General features: G+C 38.7%; 1 protein-coding gene across 1 annotated transcript in view; it reads left to right on the top strand.

Annotated features, from left to right (window-relative positions):
* Nucleotides 1-21116, top strand: part of KIAA1549L (KIAA1549 like) — a 316552-nt gene that overhangs the window by 209011 nt on the left and 86425 nt on the right. Inside the window, exon 16 of the mRNA XM_053689305.1 lies at nt 12891-13023. Within this exon, the coding sequence (XP_053545280.1) occupies nt 12891-13023 (133 nt within the window). The remainder of the gene's footprint in view (nt 1-12890; nt 13024-21116) is intronic.

Below are 21116 nucleotides of genomic sequence, written 5' to 3'. Positions count from 1 at the left end.
GATCCAGATGATTGCTTAAAAATATATTTGATTTGCGCCGGGGTAAGGTACCACCTCATCATTATTTTAATATTGGTCTCTTTTGAGTGTATGGAGTGAGTAGAGCGATAGAGGTTCTCAAACCTATGGAGCCAAATTTTTTAATTAGTGTTTATGCCAAGTTCTCTGTCCCATTTGTATGTATATGATGGCAGGAGAGGGAAGGTGTTGGAGAGGATGAGTTTATGTAGTTTAGAGATCTTTCCAGTGATATTTTCCTTTGAAATGCAAATTTGTTCGAAGGGGGTCAATTGGCGCGTTAGGTTTTCCCTATATTTGTGTGTTAATATGTAATGTCGCAGTTGATGAACCTTTAGCCAGGATGCCAAGAAGGGGTGTCCTAGAGAGTCCAGCTGGGGCTTAGTCTTAACAATGTGTGTGTTATCTGTCAGAGTGTATAGTGGAAGGTTTTTAATAGGGTGCAAGAGGTGTGGAAAGGTTTGGTTCATGCCTGGGGGAAACTCAGAATTATCTAGGAGAGTTGTAAGTGGGGAGTGCCAGGATGAAATCTTGTTTGGGGATTTACATATCTTCCTCCAGTCAGACCAAGTTTCGTTGGTGATTGAGGAAGTCGAGATGGAGTATTTATTGGTATATGCCGGATTCCAACACACTCTATTTAAATTGTGTGAGGCCGTTAGTGCATTTTCAATTTGTAGCCATCTTTTAGCGTTGGAGTCTTCTGATTTACACCAATCAGAAATTCTCTGTAGGGATATTGCTAGTTTATATGACTGCAGATGAGGGACACCTAGTCCTCCTTCGATGGGAGGTTTGAATAATGTATTTTTATTGATTCTTGGGGGCCTCCGTCTCCATATATAGTCATTAATGATTTTCTGTAAGGTATCGAGGTCTTTTCGAATGCCTGGGATGGGGACTGTCTGAAGGATGTACAAGACTTTAGGGAGTAAAGTCATTTTAGTTGCATTAATTCTGCCTAGCCAAGAGATATTCTTGGGGAGCCAGGTGGTCGTGAGTGTTTTGAATTCTGTAATTAGGTTGCCGTAATTATAGAGATGTAGAACAGATTTATTTGGTGTAATGCGAATACCTAAATATTTTAAATATTTTGTCTGCTGTTTAAGGGGGCATGATGAATTTAGGGTTTCTAAGGAATGTCCTGGGAGATTTATAGGCAGATATTCTGATTTGGTTATATTTACTAGGTAATTTGAAACAAGTCCAAAGCGCTCCAATTCCGAGATGGTTAATTGGAGAGAGGAGAGGGGGTTTGTAAGCGTGAATAGTAGGTCATCTGCAAAAATAGCTAATTTGTGCGTTTGATTGTCTATATCTATACCATGAATGTCCCTATTTAACCGTATTTTGATGGCTAGAGGCTCTAGAGAAAGAATGAAGAGGAGGGGGGACAGGGGACAGCCCTGCCTAGAGCCGTTTCTAATTTCAAATGAGTCAGAGAGAGTGCCATTTATTTTTATCTGTGCCGTGGGGTTGGTATACAACGTCAGTATTTTTTTAATAAAAGAGTCTGGGAGATGGAATCGTCTCAAGGTCTCCTGTAGGTATGTCCAGTCTAGTCGGTCGAAAGCTTTTTCAGCGTCAGTCGATAAAAATACAGTCGGGATTCTGTTTTGTGTGATATACTCTAGAAGGTTAAGGATTCTGACCGTATTATCTTTTGCTTCCCTGTTGGGTACAAACCCAACCTGGTCTTGGTGGATTATTGAAGGTAGGATCTGGTTCAGGCGAGTGGCAAGGATCTTGGCATAAAGTTTAAGGTCAACGTTAAGTAATGAGATCGGTCTAAAGTTTGCTGGTGAAGTTGAGGGACAGAGATATTGGCTTGTAGCATATTGTCGGGGAAAGGGTGGGTTTCTGTGATCGAATTAAATAGGGTTGTTAAGTGTGGGACTAGATGTCTTGCAAATGTTTTATAATATAAACCTGTAAAACCGTCTGGGCCTGGGGCTTTGTTCTGTTTAAGTTGTTTTATCGCGTCTTGTACTTCTGTTGGACGAATAGGTTGGTCAAGAAGTGTGTATTGGTCAGGAGTTATTTGTGGGATTGTTATCTCATCTAAGTAGTGGCAACATAGACGTAAATGAGAGTGGGAGCGTCTGTTAGGGAAGAGATTGTAAAGTTTATGATAGAATTTTTTAAAATCATCTGCTATGGTGTTGGTGTCTTCTATTTGTTTGCCCTGAGGTGTCGTGATAGAGTGGATATATGTGCTCTGCTGTTGTTTTTTAAGAGCTCTGGCTAGAAGCCGACCTGGTTTATTTCCCTCTGTGTAAAATTTTTGTTGGAGTAATAAAACAGCTGTCTCTGTGAATTAATCTGCAGGATTGAATTTAGATTTTCTCTTTTATTTTTAAGTTGTTGCAATATCGAATCATCAGAGGGATTGACCTTATGTGCGTAATCTAGCTTAGCAATGTCCTTGGAAAGGAGTTCTACCTCTTCCCTGCTCTTTCTCTTTATTTGTGCTTTGGTTTTGATAAATTCCCCCCTTATAGTACATTTATGAGCTTCCCAAAGGGTAGCGATGTCTACATCCGGGGTATTATTTAATAAAAAATAAGATTTTATATGTTTTGAGAAGAGTTTTATCTGCACGGGGTCTAGTAAGATAGAGTCGTCTAGCCTCCATTGAAAAGCTCGGAGTGGAGCAGAGGGCCATTGTATTGTGCAAGACACTAGGGAGTGGTCTGACCAGGATGTGTGTGTGATATGTGATTGTTTGGTGTGGGATAAGACCAGATGGTCTACTAGAATATAATCTAGTCTTGAGTAATTTCGGTTGGGATGGGAGAAAAAGGTGATGTCTGATTTTTGGGGATGGAAGTATCTCCACACATCATGCAAACCTAAAGCCCTAAATTTCTTCCAGATATTAATCAAGTTTGGTGTTTTAGTTCTAGTACCTGGATTTGAGCAATCTACAGTAGGATCTAACGGAAAATTTAAGTCTCCCGAAAGTATCAGGGATCCCTTGCTTTCTTTATATATCACGTCTGTAATTGTGGATATGAATTTGTCTTGGTGAGAGTTGGGGGCATAGACATTCACCAGTGTCACTGGCTTCCCAAACAATAGCCCCCTTAGACAGATGTACCTTCCCTCTTTGTCTGAAACTATATGTGTCTTGGTGAAGGGGACGGATTTATGGATTAGGATGCTAACGCCATTAACTTTTTTATTCGGGTTGGTACTATGAAAGTGTTGAGGGTAATGCGGGGAAAAGTATTTAGGGATATTTTTTTATTTAAAGTGGGTTTCTTGGAGCATTAAGATGTGGCCCCCTTTGCTGTGTAGGTCTTTTATGGCCATTCTTCTTTTATTGGGGCAGTTTAGACCCTTCGCGTTTTGTGTGATAATAACTAGATCTTGTGACTTGTGCTTATTCATTGGTGTAGCGTGGGAAAAGAAGAGCTATGAGACCTATTCAGAGCGAGAGACAGTATGAGTGTTTCAGAGCGAGCACAGCACCTAATGAGAGCGAGATTAAAGAATTCACAGGGAAAAAGAAAAGAAAGAAAAGTACAAAATATAAACAATACATTTTTAACGTCCATCTTAACTTACAGGAGAAAATCTCCCAACTGAGTGAAAACAAGAATATAGAATTATACAATTTTAACAGTTAACTATAAATTAACAAGCAAGTCCTCTTAATGAGGACTGCACAGGGAACAAGGTGGATATTACCTTAATATGAAGGGATAGACCTGCAGTCTATGTGGGAACTGTTGTAGTGCAATACTCATGAACGCCCCAGTTTTGCAAGTGGGCTGTGGTGGTTGGTCCTATTGCACAGAACCAAAGCAAAGACACAGAGCAGCATAAAAAGGAAAGTGCAATTACATTCAAAATTTTATTGTCAGCCTTTTTCTCCCAGTGAAGATTGCCTAACAGGCAAAGGTCCTGATGTCTTCCGTTGGCGAGCTTGGATCCATTCTTTTCTTTGTGGGAGTGGAAGAGACCCAATTGCAATTTGTGGTGATTCCTGGTGGGCCGGGGGGACCTCTATCAGAGGGGGGGGGGGGCATGTCTAGTTCCTTGCAAATAGACGATATGTCCTTGATGGAGGAACAAGAGAGTCTTCTGCCTTTCCATAATATTATCATCCCCCATCTATAGGGTATGTTCATTTTCCTCAGTAGCAATGTGAGTGGTTTAAGATCGCTTCGTTTGGAGAGTGTTCTTTGAGAGAGGTCTGCGTACACTTGGATGTCAGCATTTTCATATCTGATGGGCTGTTGTTCCCTGGCCAATTTCATTAATTCCTCTTTCACTTGGAAATTTGTGATCCGGATTATAACATCCCTTGGTGGTTGGCCGGTTTGTGGTTTGGGACGCAACGCCCTGTGTGCTCTATCAATGTCAATTTTTGTTGGCATCTCTTCTTTCTTTAAGGCAGTGAAAAAATCTTGCAGGTATTGATCCAAATCTGCTGTTGTGATGGCTTCAGGGATGCCCCGCAGCCTAATGTTGTGACGCCTGCTGCGATTCTCAGCATCGTCGAGTTTGTCTTCAAGCTCAGATATACTTGTGCCTTGCTGCTGGATGACACTTTGCAAATCAGAGATAGCTTCTGTGTGTGCTTCCTGGTTGTTTTCAAGAGTTTCGACTCTATGGCCTATCTCAGAAATGTCTTTTTTAAAGTCAGATATTTCTTCCTTAATGCACTGTTTAACCTGAGTGATTAATGAGGAGAAATCTTTTTTTGAGGGTAGGGAGTTGAAAAGGGCTGTGGGAATTGTAATATTGTCAGGTGCAGGATCACATTCAGACTCAGAGGAGCTTTGCCCTGAGGTTTGATCTGGGAGATCAGCATTTGCAGAGTTAACATCCTTAGTTTCTAGGGTCTTGAAGAAGGTGTTGACAGTGTGAGAAGTAGCTTTAAGCTGCTTATTGCCTCTACTTGGTTTGCAGCCTTTTTTGGGAGACATTGTGTGCTTCAAGTGCAGTTGCAAATGTAAAAAGCAGGTATGTCCAGAGTCTGAAGCTTAGTGTAAAGGATGTAGAAATAGGTGGTCTGTGAAGATTGTTAAAGATATTTCTGCTGATGGCTGAATAGTTGCTTCGTTTTACACTTTATTTTGTAACAGGGGATCAATTATGCATTGAAGAAAGTATTTTAAAATATTTACTGAGTATCAGGTCATGTGACCTCGGCTATGAGTGATATTACCCCCTCCAGCCTTTTCTACCAATTTATGCCACAAAACATGCTGTTCCAAGCCTTGTGAAAGTCATATAGCTTTATGTATGCATTGTATAGCAGATCACTTAAATTGGTGGTTCAAGCGTTCCTATTATGTGCAAGTTGGTCTCTTACCGGAATTCCTCATAGCCTGTCTGCTTTGCTTTCCTGCTCTGCGAGGTTGCTGCGTGTGAGTACTTTAGCCTAGGCTGCGGCCTATCACGGAACCGGCCCCCAGTTTGATAGTAAGTGATCGCAATGCGATCGTCTGGTCAGGTGTAGAGTTGGTTAGCGGCAGGTCCGCGGCAGTGATCCATAAGAGTGTAAGTCTTTTTATTTACGGCAGCAGCCCCAGCCTTCTTTAACTATGGTGGCGAACTCGGCCCATGCAGGAGCGCATATCATCCGGTGTAGCGGGTGTTGCGACTTAGGATTAAGTCAAAGTTCCTCTAACATAAGGAGCGATATGTCCCCTAACATCCCTGCTATATTTTTTGCTGTTATTTAAAGCTGGCACTAGCCTAAGACGTCTTCACTCAGATGGGGCTCAGGAGCTCTACAGAAAAGCAGCCATCTCCTAGGCTGGCTAGCTCCGCCCCAAAGAATCCGTTTTTAAAGTGGTCTTGGGTAAGTTAAAATAGCTGGAGACCATTTCCATAGGAAGTTCTTAATCCTCTTTTCTGACGCATTCTTAAGATGGTATAATTCATATACTATTTGTTCCTGGATATATTTAAAGATCAAAGCTAGCCCTGGTACATGCTTAGCCTTCCAATTTTTAAGCAAGCAGCTTCTAACCACTAATATAATAGTATTAAGACTATTTCTAGTACTATTACTAATAGCATTTTGTGAAGGAACCAAGAGCAAGACTTCCTCCAAAGACAATCCTATCGACACTTTGTATAGTTTATTAAACCAAAAAATTATCTTTAACCAGAGCTGTCTAACTCTAGGACAAGACCAAAACATGTGCCCTGTATCCGCTTTATTATAATAACAGCGTGGACATCTGCTAACCATTGTTATATAAAACTTAGATAATCTAAGAGGAGATAGATAGAAATTATTAATCAACTTCATATGAGATTCCCTCATGCCCATTGGAACTCTACATTTATAAAGAGAGTCAAAACTCTGTTTAATTTTTTTATGATCCATTGTAGGCATTAATGAAGACCAAGAATTACAGATATTATCCAAATATACCAAGCTTTGTTTATTCAACATGATATCATATAACAATGAGATCGATGAATCTCCTGCCAAGAATTTTTTAATAGAGAGTCTAATATCTGACCAAGCAATTGATAATGGAAACAGCCAATTTTGTGAGAAGAAAAAATGGCGAATTTGGAAATATGCAAACAAATTCGCCTGGGGTAGCTCATATTTATTAAACAAAGATCGAGACGTATATATTTGACAGTTTCCATCTAATAACTGATTCACAGAAACTAACCCTTTTTGAGCCCATTCCTTAAATACTTCATCAGTGGTCTTGTATGTCTTCCATTTTCTAATTATTGCTCCCACCGTTGATTTCTTCACACCAAGCTGCTTGCCTATTGCAGATTCAGTCTTCCCAGCCTGGTGTCTACAATTTTGTTTCTGGTGTCCTTCGACAGCTCTTTGGTCTTCACCATAGTGGAGTTTGGAGTGTGACTGTTTGAGGTTGTGGACAGGTGTCTTTTATACTGATAACAAGTCCAAACAGGTGCCATTAATACAGGTAATGAGTAGAGGACAGAGGAGTCTCTTAAAGAAGAAGATACAGGTCTGTGAGAGCCAGAAATCTTGCTTGTTTGTAGGTGACCAAATACTTATTTTCCACCATAATATGCAAATAAATTCTTTCCAAATCAGACAATGTGATTGTCTGGATTTGTTTCCACATTTTGTCTCTCATAGTTGAGGTATACCTATGATGAAAATTACAGGCCTCTCTCATGTTCTTAAGTGGGAGAACTTGCACAATCGGTGGCTGACTAAATACTTTTTTGCCCCACTGTAAGAAAACCCTGGAGCGGTCTGATTTGATAGCTTTGCCAGGTTCTGCCTATTTGCATTCTCTCCTGTGGGCTGCACTGAATGCCCAATGGCAGAAAGATATTTTAGCACACAAAGGAGCAGGTTTAAAATTTGCAAAAACTGGCTCTGTATGGAGACTGTGACTGATAGGGCAAAATGTCTGTTGGGGAAAGAGGGTTCTTTCAAAGCATATAAGTCATATGAACATTAAAGTCATTAGTTTCCAAACTATTCATTATTTTCCATCATATTGTTATTGCTAATGTTAAAAAAACAACAACATTGTTTTATATATTAGAGTATTTTTAAATTGATGTTCCGGTACTGAAAAAATATATAATTTGTTTTTATACTTGTGGAAGTGTGTTCCAGTCCACCAACAAAACTGTAGGAGCTGTCCTAATCAGCAAGTTAGCAACTGATTCTTTAAGGGACAGTCTACTCCAGAATTGTTATTGTTTAAAAAGACAGATAATCCCTTTATTACCCATTCCCCAGTTTTGCATAACCAACACAGTTATATTAATATACTTTTTACCTCTGTGATTACCTTGTATCTAAGCCTCTGCAGACTGCCCCCATTATTTTAGTTCTTTTGACAGACTTGCATTTTAGCCAATCAGTGCTGACTCCTAAATAACTCCACAGGAGTGAGCACAATGTTTATCTATATGGCACACATAAACTAGCACTGTTTAGTTGTGAAAAACTGTCAAAATGCACCTAGATAAAAGGCACCCTTCAAGGGCTTAGAAATTAGCATATGAGCCTACCTAGTTTTAGCTTTCAACAAATAATACCAAAAGAACAAAGCAAATTTGATGATAAAATTAAATTGGAAAGTTGTTTAAAATTGCATTCCCCAATTGAATCATGAAAGTTTAATTTTGCACAAACGTGGCATTTCCTCTCTGCTTTAATGTCAAGTTAAACAGCTTCAACCTTTTCCATGCAAACCCCCCCCCAAACTTTCCTAATTGTTCATATAGAAGTGTTTTTTGTTAAATGGCCATTAAACACTAATATTTAGAAGAAAATAAATTGTTGGTTAATCACTAATAATCTTAGTAAGTGCCCCATTTAAAGTGTTAACAGAACTGTCAGTATGATTTGAGACCTCCCGCTGGAAAGGAACATTAATGTGTATTATGATATCGCCTGGAGACCAGCAATTTGTTAATTACCATTTGTTTGCACACAATAAAGTGCCTTACGTAACCTTATTATACAAAGGCTCAGTTACTTAGATGACATCTTTTAATTTTGCAAGAAAGAAAATGGCTATTGGCTTTAGCTATTATTTATAATAATCAATGCTTGGTCATTTAATGCAGACCTCATATGTGTGCCAAATAATTCCCTAGGGAGGTAAGAAATAAAATATTTATTGGAACACATTTCTTCATGCAATTAATATATATTTTTGCCAGACAAGATATGTAATTAAAGTGTTTCATGAGACAGTATTATCATCTGTGAGCGGCCAATATAGCTAAATTGCTTTTCAGCTTGTATCATTTATTTGAAATAATTTTTATTGATTTTAAGCAGAAATACAGAGTTCTACAAATTTACATGTACAAGATAAAATCTCTTTAACAAAAATCAGTAACTTCTGTCATGTAAACATTTTGAGACAAAAACTATACATCAGTGGCCCAGGTCTGGCCCCTCTACATTCTGCCATTTTGGACGTTTACCTTCATATATTTAGAAATTTAACTCCCCAACCTATAAAACTCATCCCCTCACCCCCCCTCTTCCAGGCTGTTATAACATGTCTCCCCCCCTCAAGAGGGTTATTGTGTTTCTCTAACCTTCCGCATAACTGCCCCTAACTAAACGGGAAATGTCACCTTTACCTAAACTAACAGCTTTCTCTAAATCTCTCAAGCCCTACAACTTGTCCTCTTATAGTCCACCCTGTTCTCACAGGTTCTGTACCTCATCCTTCCTTAACATCCATAAAACCATATCTTATTAAACTGCTCCAGCTGACCATGTGACCATGCCGCCACCTCTGACAAGTGGAAGGTGTCTACTATTTTATCTGTCACTTCCTGCCATGTGGGTGTCCCTACCTTCCAATGTCTTGCGACACAAATTCTCAGGCACGTACAAAGAATTCTAATAAAGCAATTAATTGATTTGTTGAAGGGTCTCACCCTGTCGTGTAACAATACCTGTGATATTGTGAGGGTAACTCTTTCATTCAGAAGCTGGCCTATCAGCGTTGACAATTTTACCCAAAGTGTCTGGACCCCTGGGCAATCCCACCACATGTGTCTAAATGTCCCCTTCTCCCGACATCCTCTATAGCAGTTACCGTCAAGTGTTGCCGCATAGTGCGCCGTTCTGGTAGGCGTAAGGTACCATCTAAATGACACCTTGATAGTATTCTCTCTCAGGTCAGCACTGATTAAACCCTTACCTGCATCCCTCAATAAGTCCTCCCATTCACCCTTCTCTCTCACTTCTCCAATATCCCTTTCCCATCTCTCCATTAAGGGTGATTTAGACTGGCCCCTCGCTCCTTGCAATAGCAAATAAATTCGAGAGATCAGTTTTTTCCCCCTGAATGGAGCACCTAACATTCTCTCCAGATCAGTAGGTGGTGAATACCGCTGTGTTGACATGTAAGTGTGTATGGATGAGCTAATCTGTAAGTATAAATACCAATGAAGGGGTTCTGGCTCTATTCTGTCTCTGATCTGATTATATGTGAGTAATTTTGAATTCTGTAGGAAATCAGCCACTCTGTACAAACCTTTGTTTTCCCATTTTCCCACCGACCTCCTCAGGTCTCTAGGTATCAGAAATTTAATGGGTTTCAACAAGGACCTTGGTCTGCATAGCTGTAACCCTCTCATGGTTTTTGTCCATAAGCTTAATGCCTCCCTTGTGACCGGTGATTTATAATCATTAACTTTTAAAAGCCTCTCTTCGTCCCATATGATGTCTGCTGCCCTTTCATTTCCTGCTATTTCTGCCTCTATCTTAGGCCAAAATAGTTCATTGTCGCTCTTCCCCATTACAACCGACTGAGCTAGCCTAGAGGCCCTATAATATTCAGCCAGGTTTGGAACCCCCACCCCCCCCCAATTGTCTGTGCTGTTTTAACACCTGTGCCGCTATCCTAGTCTTACCGTCCTCCCTTAATAATTTTACTAATTCATCCTGTAAGGCCTCTAGGTCTTTATTGGGGACACCAATGGGTAGAGCTCGAAATAGATACATTAATCTTGGAAGGAGGTTCATCTTGATTGCCATCAATCTACCGTACCATGAAAAGTTTTTCCATTTTACCAAATCCCCTCTAATGGCTCTGTAGATTGGGAGATAATTTAACTTATATAAATCTGATAAGCTATCACTTAATTTGACCCCTAGATAGGTGATGTGTTTTTTCTCCCCCGCAATATCAAAGTTTAATTCAATTGTCTTTTTCGTGTGTGCTGGTAGACAAATTTGCAGTGCTTCGCACTTGGTTGTGTTAATCTTGTAGCCCAAAATTGAAGAAAACTCTTCCAAGGTTTTGTATAAGTGTGGAAGTGAATGCAAGGGTCTGGTTAAAGTTAATAACACGTCGTCCGCAAACAACATTAATTTATATTCTGATTCTGCCACCCGTACTCCCGAGATGTCTGTCTCATTCCTGATATAAGAGGTCAGTGGCTCTATGCATAGGGCGAATATCAGTGGCGACAGTGGGCATCCCTGCCGAGTCCCATTTAAGATTGTTATTTGTCTGGATATGTGGCCCGCCACCCCTACTACTGCTGTTGGGCCAGAATAAATGCCCTTAAGTGCTTGTACAAAGGTCCCCTTGAACCCCATGTTCGCGAGTACTGTAAACATGAAACTCCAGTCTACCCTGTCAAATGCTTTTTCTGCGTCTAGTGACAGGAATAGAGCTGGAGTCCCAACTGCCCTCACATAGTCTATCAGGGTGATAGCTCTTCTAACGTTGTCCGGGGCTTCCCTATCTTGTATGAAACCCACCTGATCTAGCTTGTATCATTTAAAGGGACATAATACTCATAGGCTAAGCCACTTTAAAGCTATGCAGTATAACTGTTAAAAGCTGACATGAAAATATCACCTGAGAATCTCTATGTAAAAAAGGAAGATATTTTATCTCACAATCTCCTCAGCTCAGCAGAGCAAGTTCTGTGTAAAAAGTTATACTCAGCTGCTGTCCAGCTGCAGGTAAAAAAAAAACCTAAATGAACTGCAGCCAATCAGCATCAGCAGTGCTTAGGTCATGATCTCTTTTACTGTGATCTTATGATAGTTCCCTGAACTCTCATGAGATTTCATAGTAAACTTCCTTAAACTGAATAGGGAAATAACATGAGTGTGTATGAAGCTCACTCTCTTGCCGGTCCCGGGACATGCATACTGATTTGCTGCTTAAAGTTCTTCACAATGGGATGTGAATACTTAGGACATTTTGAGGTAAAATATCTTCCTTTTTTACATAGAGATGTTCATGTGATATTTTCTAGTCAGATGTTTACACCTATGCTGCATCACTTTAAAGTGTTTCAACATTTGGGTATTATGTCCCTTTAACATTATTTACATATAGTCCACCAGTTTATGTTTTCAAACATTTTTATAAAGTTGGTTGAAAATTGAAAGTGTATTAGCTTAAAGGGACATGAAAGCCCACATTTTTAGATGTAACATACAATTTAAAAAAAAAAAAAAAAGTTTCCAATTTACTTCTATCCTCAAATTTACTTTATTCCCATGGCATTCTTTGTTGAATAGAATACCTAGGTAAGTAGCATGTATGTGTCTAGTGAATGACATGGCAACAATTATGCAAGAAAGCTTTTGAAAAATAGTTGTTGGCAGCAGTGGTTTCACAATACATAACATTGCTAAAAATATTCCTGCAAAACTGCTGCCAAACACATGAATGCTCCTGAGCCTACCTACTTGCTACTCAACAAAGAATAGGTTATCTCTAAGTCAAGTTTATCATTTAATTTATTTTTAAATTTTACACTCTGAATCATTTAAAAATAATTTGAAGTTTTGTGTTCCTTTAAGTTAGGGTATAGATAACTTTTTCCATAAAAAGTTCATGCAATAGGCAGACAATTTAAAAACAATGCGAGTTAGAGGCCAGTCAGTGAGAGACATGAGGTGTAAACCTATATCAAGACATTTACCTTAGTAACATTTAGAATGTGGGAATTATATCACTTTAAATAATAGGACAGTATTGTCAGGACTGTTATATGTGAATGATAGGTAGAATTAATTTATCAGATGTATTATTCAAATGTCCAGATCAGTATTCAAATGCTGATTCTCATAGACTTCAATTAAAGTCTAATGTAATCAATATTCAAATGTAATATTCAATATTCAAATGCCATCATTGTTTCTATAGAAACTTTCAAATAACAAAGGAATAATTAATTCTGCCATTCAAATGCAAACATTTTAATATTCACTTATAAGGAGACATGCCTTGCCAATCTTGATAAGATTTTGAGTTTTTCTTTCTTTCTTTCTTTCTTTCTTTCTTTCTTTCTTTCTTTCTCTCTCTCTCTCTTTCTCGCTTTCTTGCATTCTTTTTTTCTTTCTTTTTTTTTTAATTTTTATTAATTTAATCTTTCTGCTTTATTTTCAGAATACCATCAACAAAGAATCATCCATACAGAAGCAGACAGTCTCTCAACAGCCCAAGCCCAGGTGAAACTGAAATGGATCTTCTTGTAACTCGTGAAAAACCAAGACGTGGCATTCGTAACAGTGGCTATGATGTAAGTTTGAAGTGTACAAAACATCAAAGACATGGTCATAATACCAAATCCTATTAGTGTTAAGTTACCCCATTCAGTCTCGATACACAATAAGGCTAACAATTCAATTCACCTTTTTTTAACCTGAAATAAGAAAAAAATAGAGGGGGGGACGCTTTTTTTGTTGTTGTTTTGACCAATACAATAATGGATTTATTTTTGCATTATTGAGTGGTAATTGAAAATTCACATCCAAAGTACAAATGCATATAGGGTGAGTGATCAAATGATCACTGCTTACTGATACATGTTTTAGCACACATGTCCTAATAATATGTACAATATTTACAGTGTTATGATGTCTATAATAATCATTAATGTGTTTACTCATAAAACATAACTAAAACTTTATTAAAAAATTGAAAAAGTAAAAATAAAAACACATTTACTCCAAGTAACTAAGATTTGTTAATTAAATAAAGTTTGCATGATACTTTATATCACCTTATATGAATATGTAGGAGGAATAGAAATCTCTCAGGCTTATAAAGAGGTAAGTATTGAAGCCCAATCTATAATGAATAGCTATGGAAAACAAAAGCTACTCAGTGTTATGCTTGCAAACATTTTCAAAACTTATGTGAATTTTTAAAAGTATTAAAAAATAGTTATGAAAAAAGATACACTTGCTTATTTAGGTTGTTATATAATCATAATCATTTGGCTCACTGCCCATAGCCTTAAATAAATTGTTAGAATGCAGCTGAACTAGGTTGTGAAATATGTAATTGTTACTTTGTGTGCAATTCCGTTGGCTTCTTAGAGTTCATAAATACATCCACATATCAATTTTATTTGTAAATGGCATCAATTTATTAAAGGGATTACTAAACCCAAAGAAAATTATTTCATGATTCAGATAGAGCATGCAATTGTAAGCAACTTTCTAAATTACTCCTATTATCAATTTTTCTTCATTCTTTTGCTATCTTTATTTGAAAAAGCAGAAATGTAAGATTAGGAGCCAGCCCAATTTTTTTTCAACAGCCAGGTAGCGCTTGCGGATTGGTGGCTACATTTAGCCACCAATCGGCAAGCGCTACTCAGGTGCTGAACCGTAACTGGGTTGGCTCCTAAGCTTTTACATTCCTTCTTTTGAAATAAAGATACCAAGAGAATGATAAAAAATTTGATAATAGGAGAAACATAGAAAGTTGCTTAAAATTGCCTGCTTTATCTGGATCATGAAAAAAATTATTTGAGTTTCATATCACTTTAAGGTAAAACTGGAAGATTTAAAACAAACTAAAATAAACATAACCGTATGCTGCAAACATATTCTGTTCCACAGCAAGTGTTCTCACTGCTAGATTGCTGAATAACAACATTTGTCTGTTTATAAATATTATAAACATTTTACAACAACGTTCCTCTTCAAATAATTGATATCTCAATCTCATATATTATGTCCCCTGAAGAGGATTGTACTCTCCATTGCTGTTAAATGTTATTACTCACCAGAAGCAGCTTTGATTACACTACTATCTCCATTAAACCATTTTAGCTTAATGCATAGCCATGAAAATAGAGTGAATGTTATAACCCTCCTTCAGTCAGAGTTATATAACTAGGCCATGTTTCCTGGACACTTATGAGTTACACATGCTGCAGGGTGTGCAGAGGGGAACATGAATTGCACCCCTGGACAGCACATACATAGTGATCCTGAACAGCACTATTCATGTTCCGCCATGCATACCCTGCAGCATGTGTAACTCATAAGTGTCGAGGAAAACATGGCAACCCTATACACTACCCTCTGCCCGCTGGATTCTATTACACAGTCTAAAGTATATTAATATCCATAGAACAATGCCTTATACTGAATGCATATAAATCAGCTATTCTAAGTTAGTCTAAAGAAATTATTTTTTGAAAACTAAGGAGTCCACTAACCCCTGCAAGCCCTCCTGTTTTTAATAAACATTATGTTTTATAAGTGACATATATCAATGAGGATTATACAGATCATAACACTGTATATATTGCACATATTATTTGGACAATGTGTGATAAAATATGTATCAGTAAGCAGTAATCGTTTGATCACTCATCCTATATTCATGTTCACCTATTTACTCCTTTATAAAGTGAAACAATTGGCCAATATATTTGAGGATTTGAGTCCTAGGTATTTTAGTAGTGTCATTGGGTATCTCCTGCAATAACAAGTTACTTTTCAATTGTATCTACTCATATTTAAAGGGACAGTAAACACCAGAATTTTTGTTGTTTAAAAAGGTAGATAATCCCTTTATTATTTATGCCCCAGTTTTGCATAACCAACACAGTTATAATAATATACTTTTTACCTATGTGATTACCTTGTATCTATGCCTCTGCAAACTGCCCCCTTATTTCAGTTCTTTTGACAGACATGCCTTTTTAGCCAATCAGTGCTGACTCCTAGGAGCTTCATGTGCCTGAGCTCAATGTTATCTATGTGAAACAAATGAACTAACGCCCCCCTATAGTGGTGAAAAACAGTCAAAATGCTTTCAGATTAGAGGTAGCCTTCATGGTCTAAAAAATTAGCATATGAACCTCCTAGGTTTAGCTTTGAACTAAGAATACAAAGAGAACAAAGCAAATTGGTAATAAAAGTAAATTGGAAAGTTGTTTAAAATGACATGCCCTATTTAAATCATGAAAAAACATTTTTTACTTGACTGTCCCTTTAAAGGATCGAAAGAAAAAAGTGTTAACAATATAATAAAACAACTAAAGATACTTATTGCAAATACTCTGGAGTATCTCTGTAATGTTGTGTTGCTGTTGTGATAAAGAGCTATCAATGTAATTGCTGAGATGATGACAAACCTGTTAATTTAGGACTGAATATATCATTAGACAAAATAGCAGCTATGGGCAACTGTAATCACAAAAGCTATTGCCTAGCCAGACTAGTGAACAGTTGCAACCAAGTTCCATTTTTCTTATATTGTATGTACTGTAATTAAATTGTATGCTGAAGGATTTACTATCTCTTGATAAGCAATCATTTGTTTGTGAGCCAGCACTAATATACATGCAAGATAGGGGTCAAATCACTAGGCACAAATGAGCTGAAAAGGCATAAAATGTATATTATTTGCTTAACATATGGTCTAAGTAACTGCAGGACCTTTTTTTTTCTTTGCTAATACACAGAAGCGAACATCAAATTGTAATTTTAAAGACATAACCCCCCCCCCATTTTTTTTTATTTTTTTTACAATTTAGATAGAGCATTGTTTATTAAACCTGTCCTCAGATCTCCCTAACAGGCACATTTTGAGGATATCTGAGCTAGAGCAGAGGTGAAATAATTAGCTGATTAGTAACCATGGTTATTTTACCTGCTCTCACCCAATGTAATCACCCAAATCTGGCCTGTTAGGGAGGCCTGTAGACAGGTTTGAATACCAGTGAGGCAGACCATAACATTTTCAATATAGTTTTCAGTTTATTGAAGGAGGTGTAGTGCACTACTGGGAGCTAGCTGAGCACATCTGTAAGCCAATGATAACAGGTATATATGTGCAGCCACCAATCAGCAGCTAGATCCCAGCTCCTATGCCTACCTGCTTGTGCTTTTAAACAAAGGATACCAAGAGAACAAAGAAAATAAGATAATAGAAGTAAATTTGAAATCTGTTTAAAATAATATGCTGATCTGAATCATGAAAGGCATTTTTTGTATTTCGTGTCCCTTTAATGCTTCAATGTAATGCAATTTTTCTCTGCTTTAATGTTTTCCCAGTGATCTGTTTTATATGCTGGAGTCTATCTAATTGTTGACAAATACCTCCTTTGCCTTTATTTTGTCATTTAACATAGCTGTTTTGCACATTAAAGCCACCACATATACTAAAAATATGTATACTTTAGTATTCTCTATAGACAAGCTATTTACACAAAAGGCAGCAAGCAGCAATTAATTTTCCAATGAAGGTGGGTGAGATATGTAGTTTAAATCTCCTTTTCAATTGCTCTAAGTATTGCCCTTTGTGTGTAGACAGAGCGTTAAGATAAGGAGACCCTTTATTTTGGCATGTTCTTGAGAGCAATGAATTGAGACTTCAGTCAACAAAAAACACTAATTTATAAACAAAAATAACCATAAAGGAGCACTTTCACATATATTGTATACTCTGCATCCACTGTAATGAAAGATTGGGAACACATTAAAGGGACAGTCTAGTCAAAATTAAACTTTCATGATTCAGATAGAGCGTGCAATTTTAAGCAACTTTCTAATTTACTCACACTATCATTTTCTTCTGTTAAGTGTGATCAGTCCACGGGTCATCATTACTTCTGGGATATTACTCCTCCCCAACAGGAAGTGCAAGAGGATTCACCCAGCAGAGCTGCATATAGCTCCTCCCCTCTACGTCACTCCCAGTCATTCTCTTGCACCCAACGACTAGATAGGATGTGTGAGAGGACTATGGTGATTATACTTAGTTTTATATCTTCAATCAAAAGTTTGTTATTTTAAAATAGCACCGGAGTGTGTTATTATCTCTCTGGCAGAGTTTGAAGAAGAATCTACCAGAGTTTTTGTTGATTTTAGCCGGAGTAGTTAAGATCATATTGCTGTTTCTCGGCCATCTGAGGAGAGGTAAACTTCAGATCAGGGGACAGCGGGCAGATGAATCTGCATAGAGGTATGTAGCAGTTTTTATTTTCTGACAATGGAATTGATGAGAAAATCCTGCCATACCGATATAATGTCATGTATGTATACTTTACACTTCAGTATTCTGGGGAATGGTACTTCACTAGAATTACACTGTAAGAAATACATAAAGCTGTTTAATAACTAGAGATTATGTTTAACGTTTTTGCTGGAATGTAAAATCGTTTTCATTTACTGAGGTACTGAGTGAATAAATGTTTGGGCACTATTTTTCCACTTGGCAGTTGCTTAATCTGTTTTCTGACAGTTTCTGTTCTCCCTCACTGCTGTGTGTGAGGGGGAGGGGCCGTTTTTTTGGCGCTTTTACTATGCATCAAATATTTCAGTCAGCAACTCATTGTATTCCCTGCATGATCCGGTTCATCTCTACAGAGCTTAGGGGTCTTCAAAACTTATTTTGAGGGAGGTAATTTCTCTCAGCAGAGCTGTGAGAATTATAGTTTGACTGAGATAAAAAACGTTTATTCTGTAATTTGTTTCCTGCTTTCAGAATTTGTTATCTTTGCTAATGGGATTAAACCTTTGCTAAAGTTGTGTTATTTACAAGGATTGAGGCTATAACTGTTTCAATTTATTAATTTTCAACTGTCATAGATCTTCTGTGCTTCTTAAAGGCACAGTACGTTTTAATATTATTCTAATTGAATTGTATTTCCAAGTTACAAGTTTATTTGCTAGTGTGTTAAACATGTCTGATTCAGAGGATGATACCTGTGTCATTTGTTGCAATGCCAAAGTGGAGCCCAATAGAAATTTATGTACTAACTGTATTGATGCTACTTTAAATAAAAGTCAATCTGTACAAATTGAACAAATTTCACCAAACAACGAGGGGAGAGTTATGCCGACTAACTCGCCTCACGTGTCAGTACCTACATCTCCCGCTCAGAGGGAGGTGCGTGATATTGTAGCGCCGAGTACATCTGGGCGGCCATTACAAATCACATTACAGGATATGGCTACTGTTATGACTGAGGTTTTGGCTAAATTACCAGAACTAAGAGGTAAGCGTGATCACTCTGGGGTGAGAACAGAGTGCGCTGATAATATTAGGGCCATGTCAGACACTGCGTCACAGGTGGCAGAACATGAGGACGGAGAACTTCATTCTGTGGGTGACGGTTCTGATCCAAACAGACTGGATTCAGATATTTCAAATTTTAAATTTAAACTGGAAAACCTCCGTGTATTACTAGGGGAGGTGTTAGCGGCTCTGAATGATTGTAACACAGTTGCAATACCAGAGAAAATGTGTAGGTTGGATAAATATTTTGCGGTACCGACGAGTACTGAGGTTTTTCCTATACCTAAGAGACTTACTGAAATTGTTACTAAGGAGTGGGATAGACCCGGTGTGCCGTTCTCACCCCCTCCGATATTTAGAAAAATGTTTCCAATAGACGCCACCACAAGGGACTTATGGCAAACGGTCCCTAAGGTGGAGGGAGCAGTTTCTACCTTAGCTAAGCGTACCACTATCCCGGTGGAGGATAGCTGTGCTTTTTCAGATCCAATGGATAAAAAGTTAGAGGGTTACCTTAAGAAAATGTTTGTTCAACAAGGTTTTATATTGCAACCCCTTGCATGCATTGCGCCGATCACGGCTGCAGCGGCATTCTGGATTGAGTCTCTGGAAGAGAACATTGGTTCAGCTACTCTGGACGACATTACGGACAGGCTTAGAGTCCTTAAACTAGCTAATTCATTCATTTCGGAGGCCGTAGTACATCTTACTAAACTTACGGCGAAGAATTCAGGATTCGCCATTCAGGCACGCAGGGCGCTGTGGCTAAAATCCTGGTCAGCTGATGTTACTTCTAAGTCTAAATTGCTTAATATACCTTTCAAAGGGCAGACCTTATTCGGGCCCGGGTTGAAAGAGATTATCGCTGACATTACAGGAGGTAAAGGCCATGCCCTGCCTCAGGACAAAGCCAAGACTAGACAGTCTAATTTTCGTTCCTTTCGTAATTTCAAAGCAGGAGCAGCATCAACTTCCTCTGCACCAAAACAGGAAGGAGCTGTTGCTCGCTACAGACAAGGCTGGAAACCTAACCAGTCCTGGAACAAGGGCAAGCAGACTAGGAAACCTGCTGCTGCCCCTAAAACAGCATGAATTGAGGGCCCCCAATCCGGGATCGGATCTAGTGGGGGGCATACTTTCTCTCTTCGCCCAGGCTTGGGCAAGAGATGTTCAGGATCCCTGGGCGCTAGAGATAATATCTCAGGGATACCTTCTGGACTTCAAATACTCTCCTCCAAGAGAGAGATTTCATCTGTCAAGATTGTCAACAATCCAGACAAAGAAAGAGGCGTTTCTACGCTGCGTACAAGAGCTCTTGTTAATGGGAGTAATCCATCCAGTTCCACGATCGGAACAGGGACAGGGGTTTTACTCAAATCTGTTTGTGGTTCCCAAAAAAGAGGGAACTTTCAGACCAATCCTGGACTTAAAAATCCTAAACAAATTCCTAAGAGTTCCATCGTTCAAGATGGAGACTATTCGGACAATTTTACCTATGATCCAAGAGGGTCAGTACATGACCACTGTAGATTTAAAAGATGCTTACCTTCACATACCAATTCACAAAGATCATTATCGGTACCTAAGGTTTGCCTTCCTAGACAGGCATTACCAGTTTGTGGCTCTTCCATTCGGATTGGCTACAGCTCCAAGAATCTTCACAAAGGTTCTGGGTGCTCTTCTGGCGGTACTAAGACCGCGGGGAATCTCGGTAGCTCCATACCTAGACGACATTCTGATACAAGCTTCAAGCTTTCAAACTGCCAAGTCTCATACAGAGTTAGTGCTGGCATTTCTAAGGTCACATGGATGGAAGGTGAACGAAAAGAAAAGTTCACTCGTTCCACTCACAAGAGTTCCCTTCCTGGGGACTCTTATAGATTCTGTAGAAATGAAGATTTACCTGACAGAGGACAGGCTAACAAGACTTCAAAGTGCTTGCCGCACCCTTCATTCCATTCAACACCCGTCAGTGGCTCAATGCATGGAGGTAATCGGCTTAATGGTAGCGGCAATGGACATAGTACCCTTTGCACGCTTACACCTCAGACCACTGCAACTGTGCATGCTAAGTCAGTGGAATGGGGATTACTCAGACTTATCTCCTTCTCTGAATCTGGATCAAGAGACCAGAAATTCTCTTCTATGGTGGCTTTCTCGGCCACATCTGTCCAGGGGGATGCCATTCAGCAGACCAGACTGGACAATTGTAACAACAGACGCCAGCCTTCTAGGTTGGGGTGCCGTCTGGAATTCTCTGAAGGCTCAGGGACAATGGAGTCAGGAGGAGAGTCTCCTGCCAATAAACATTCTGGAATTGAGAGCAGTTCTCAATGCCCTCCTGGC

This window comes from Bombina bombina, chromosome 7 (assembly GCF_027579735.1).
Source record: "Bombina bombina isolate aBomBom1 chromosome 7, aBomBom1.pri, whole genome shotgun sequence".
NCBI classification, from domain to species: Eukaryota; Metazoa; Chordata; class Amphibia; order Anura; family Bombinatoridae; genus Bombina; species Bombina bombina.
The sequence above is the reverse complement of the archived record's forward strand: the minus strand, read 5'-3'. Positions and strand labels throughout refer to the sequence as shown.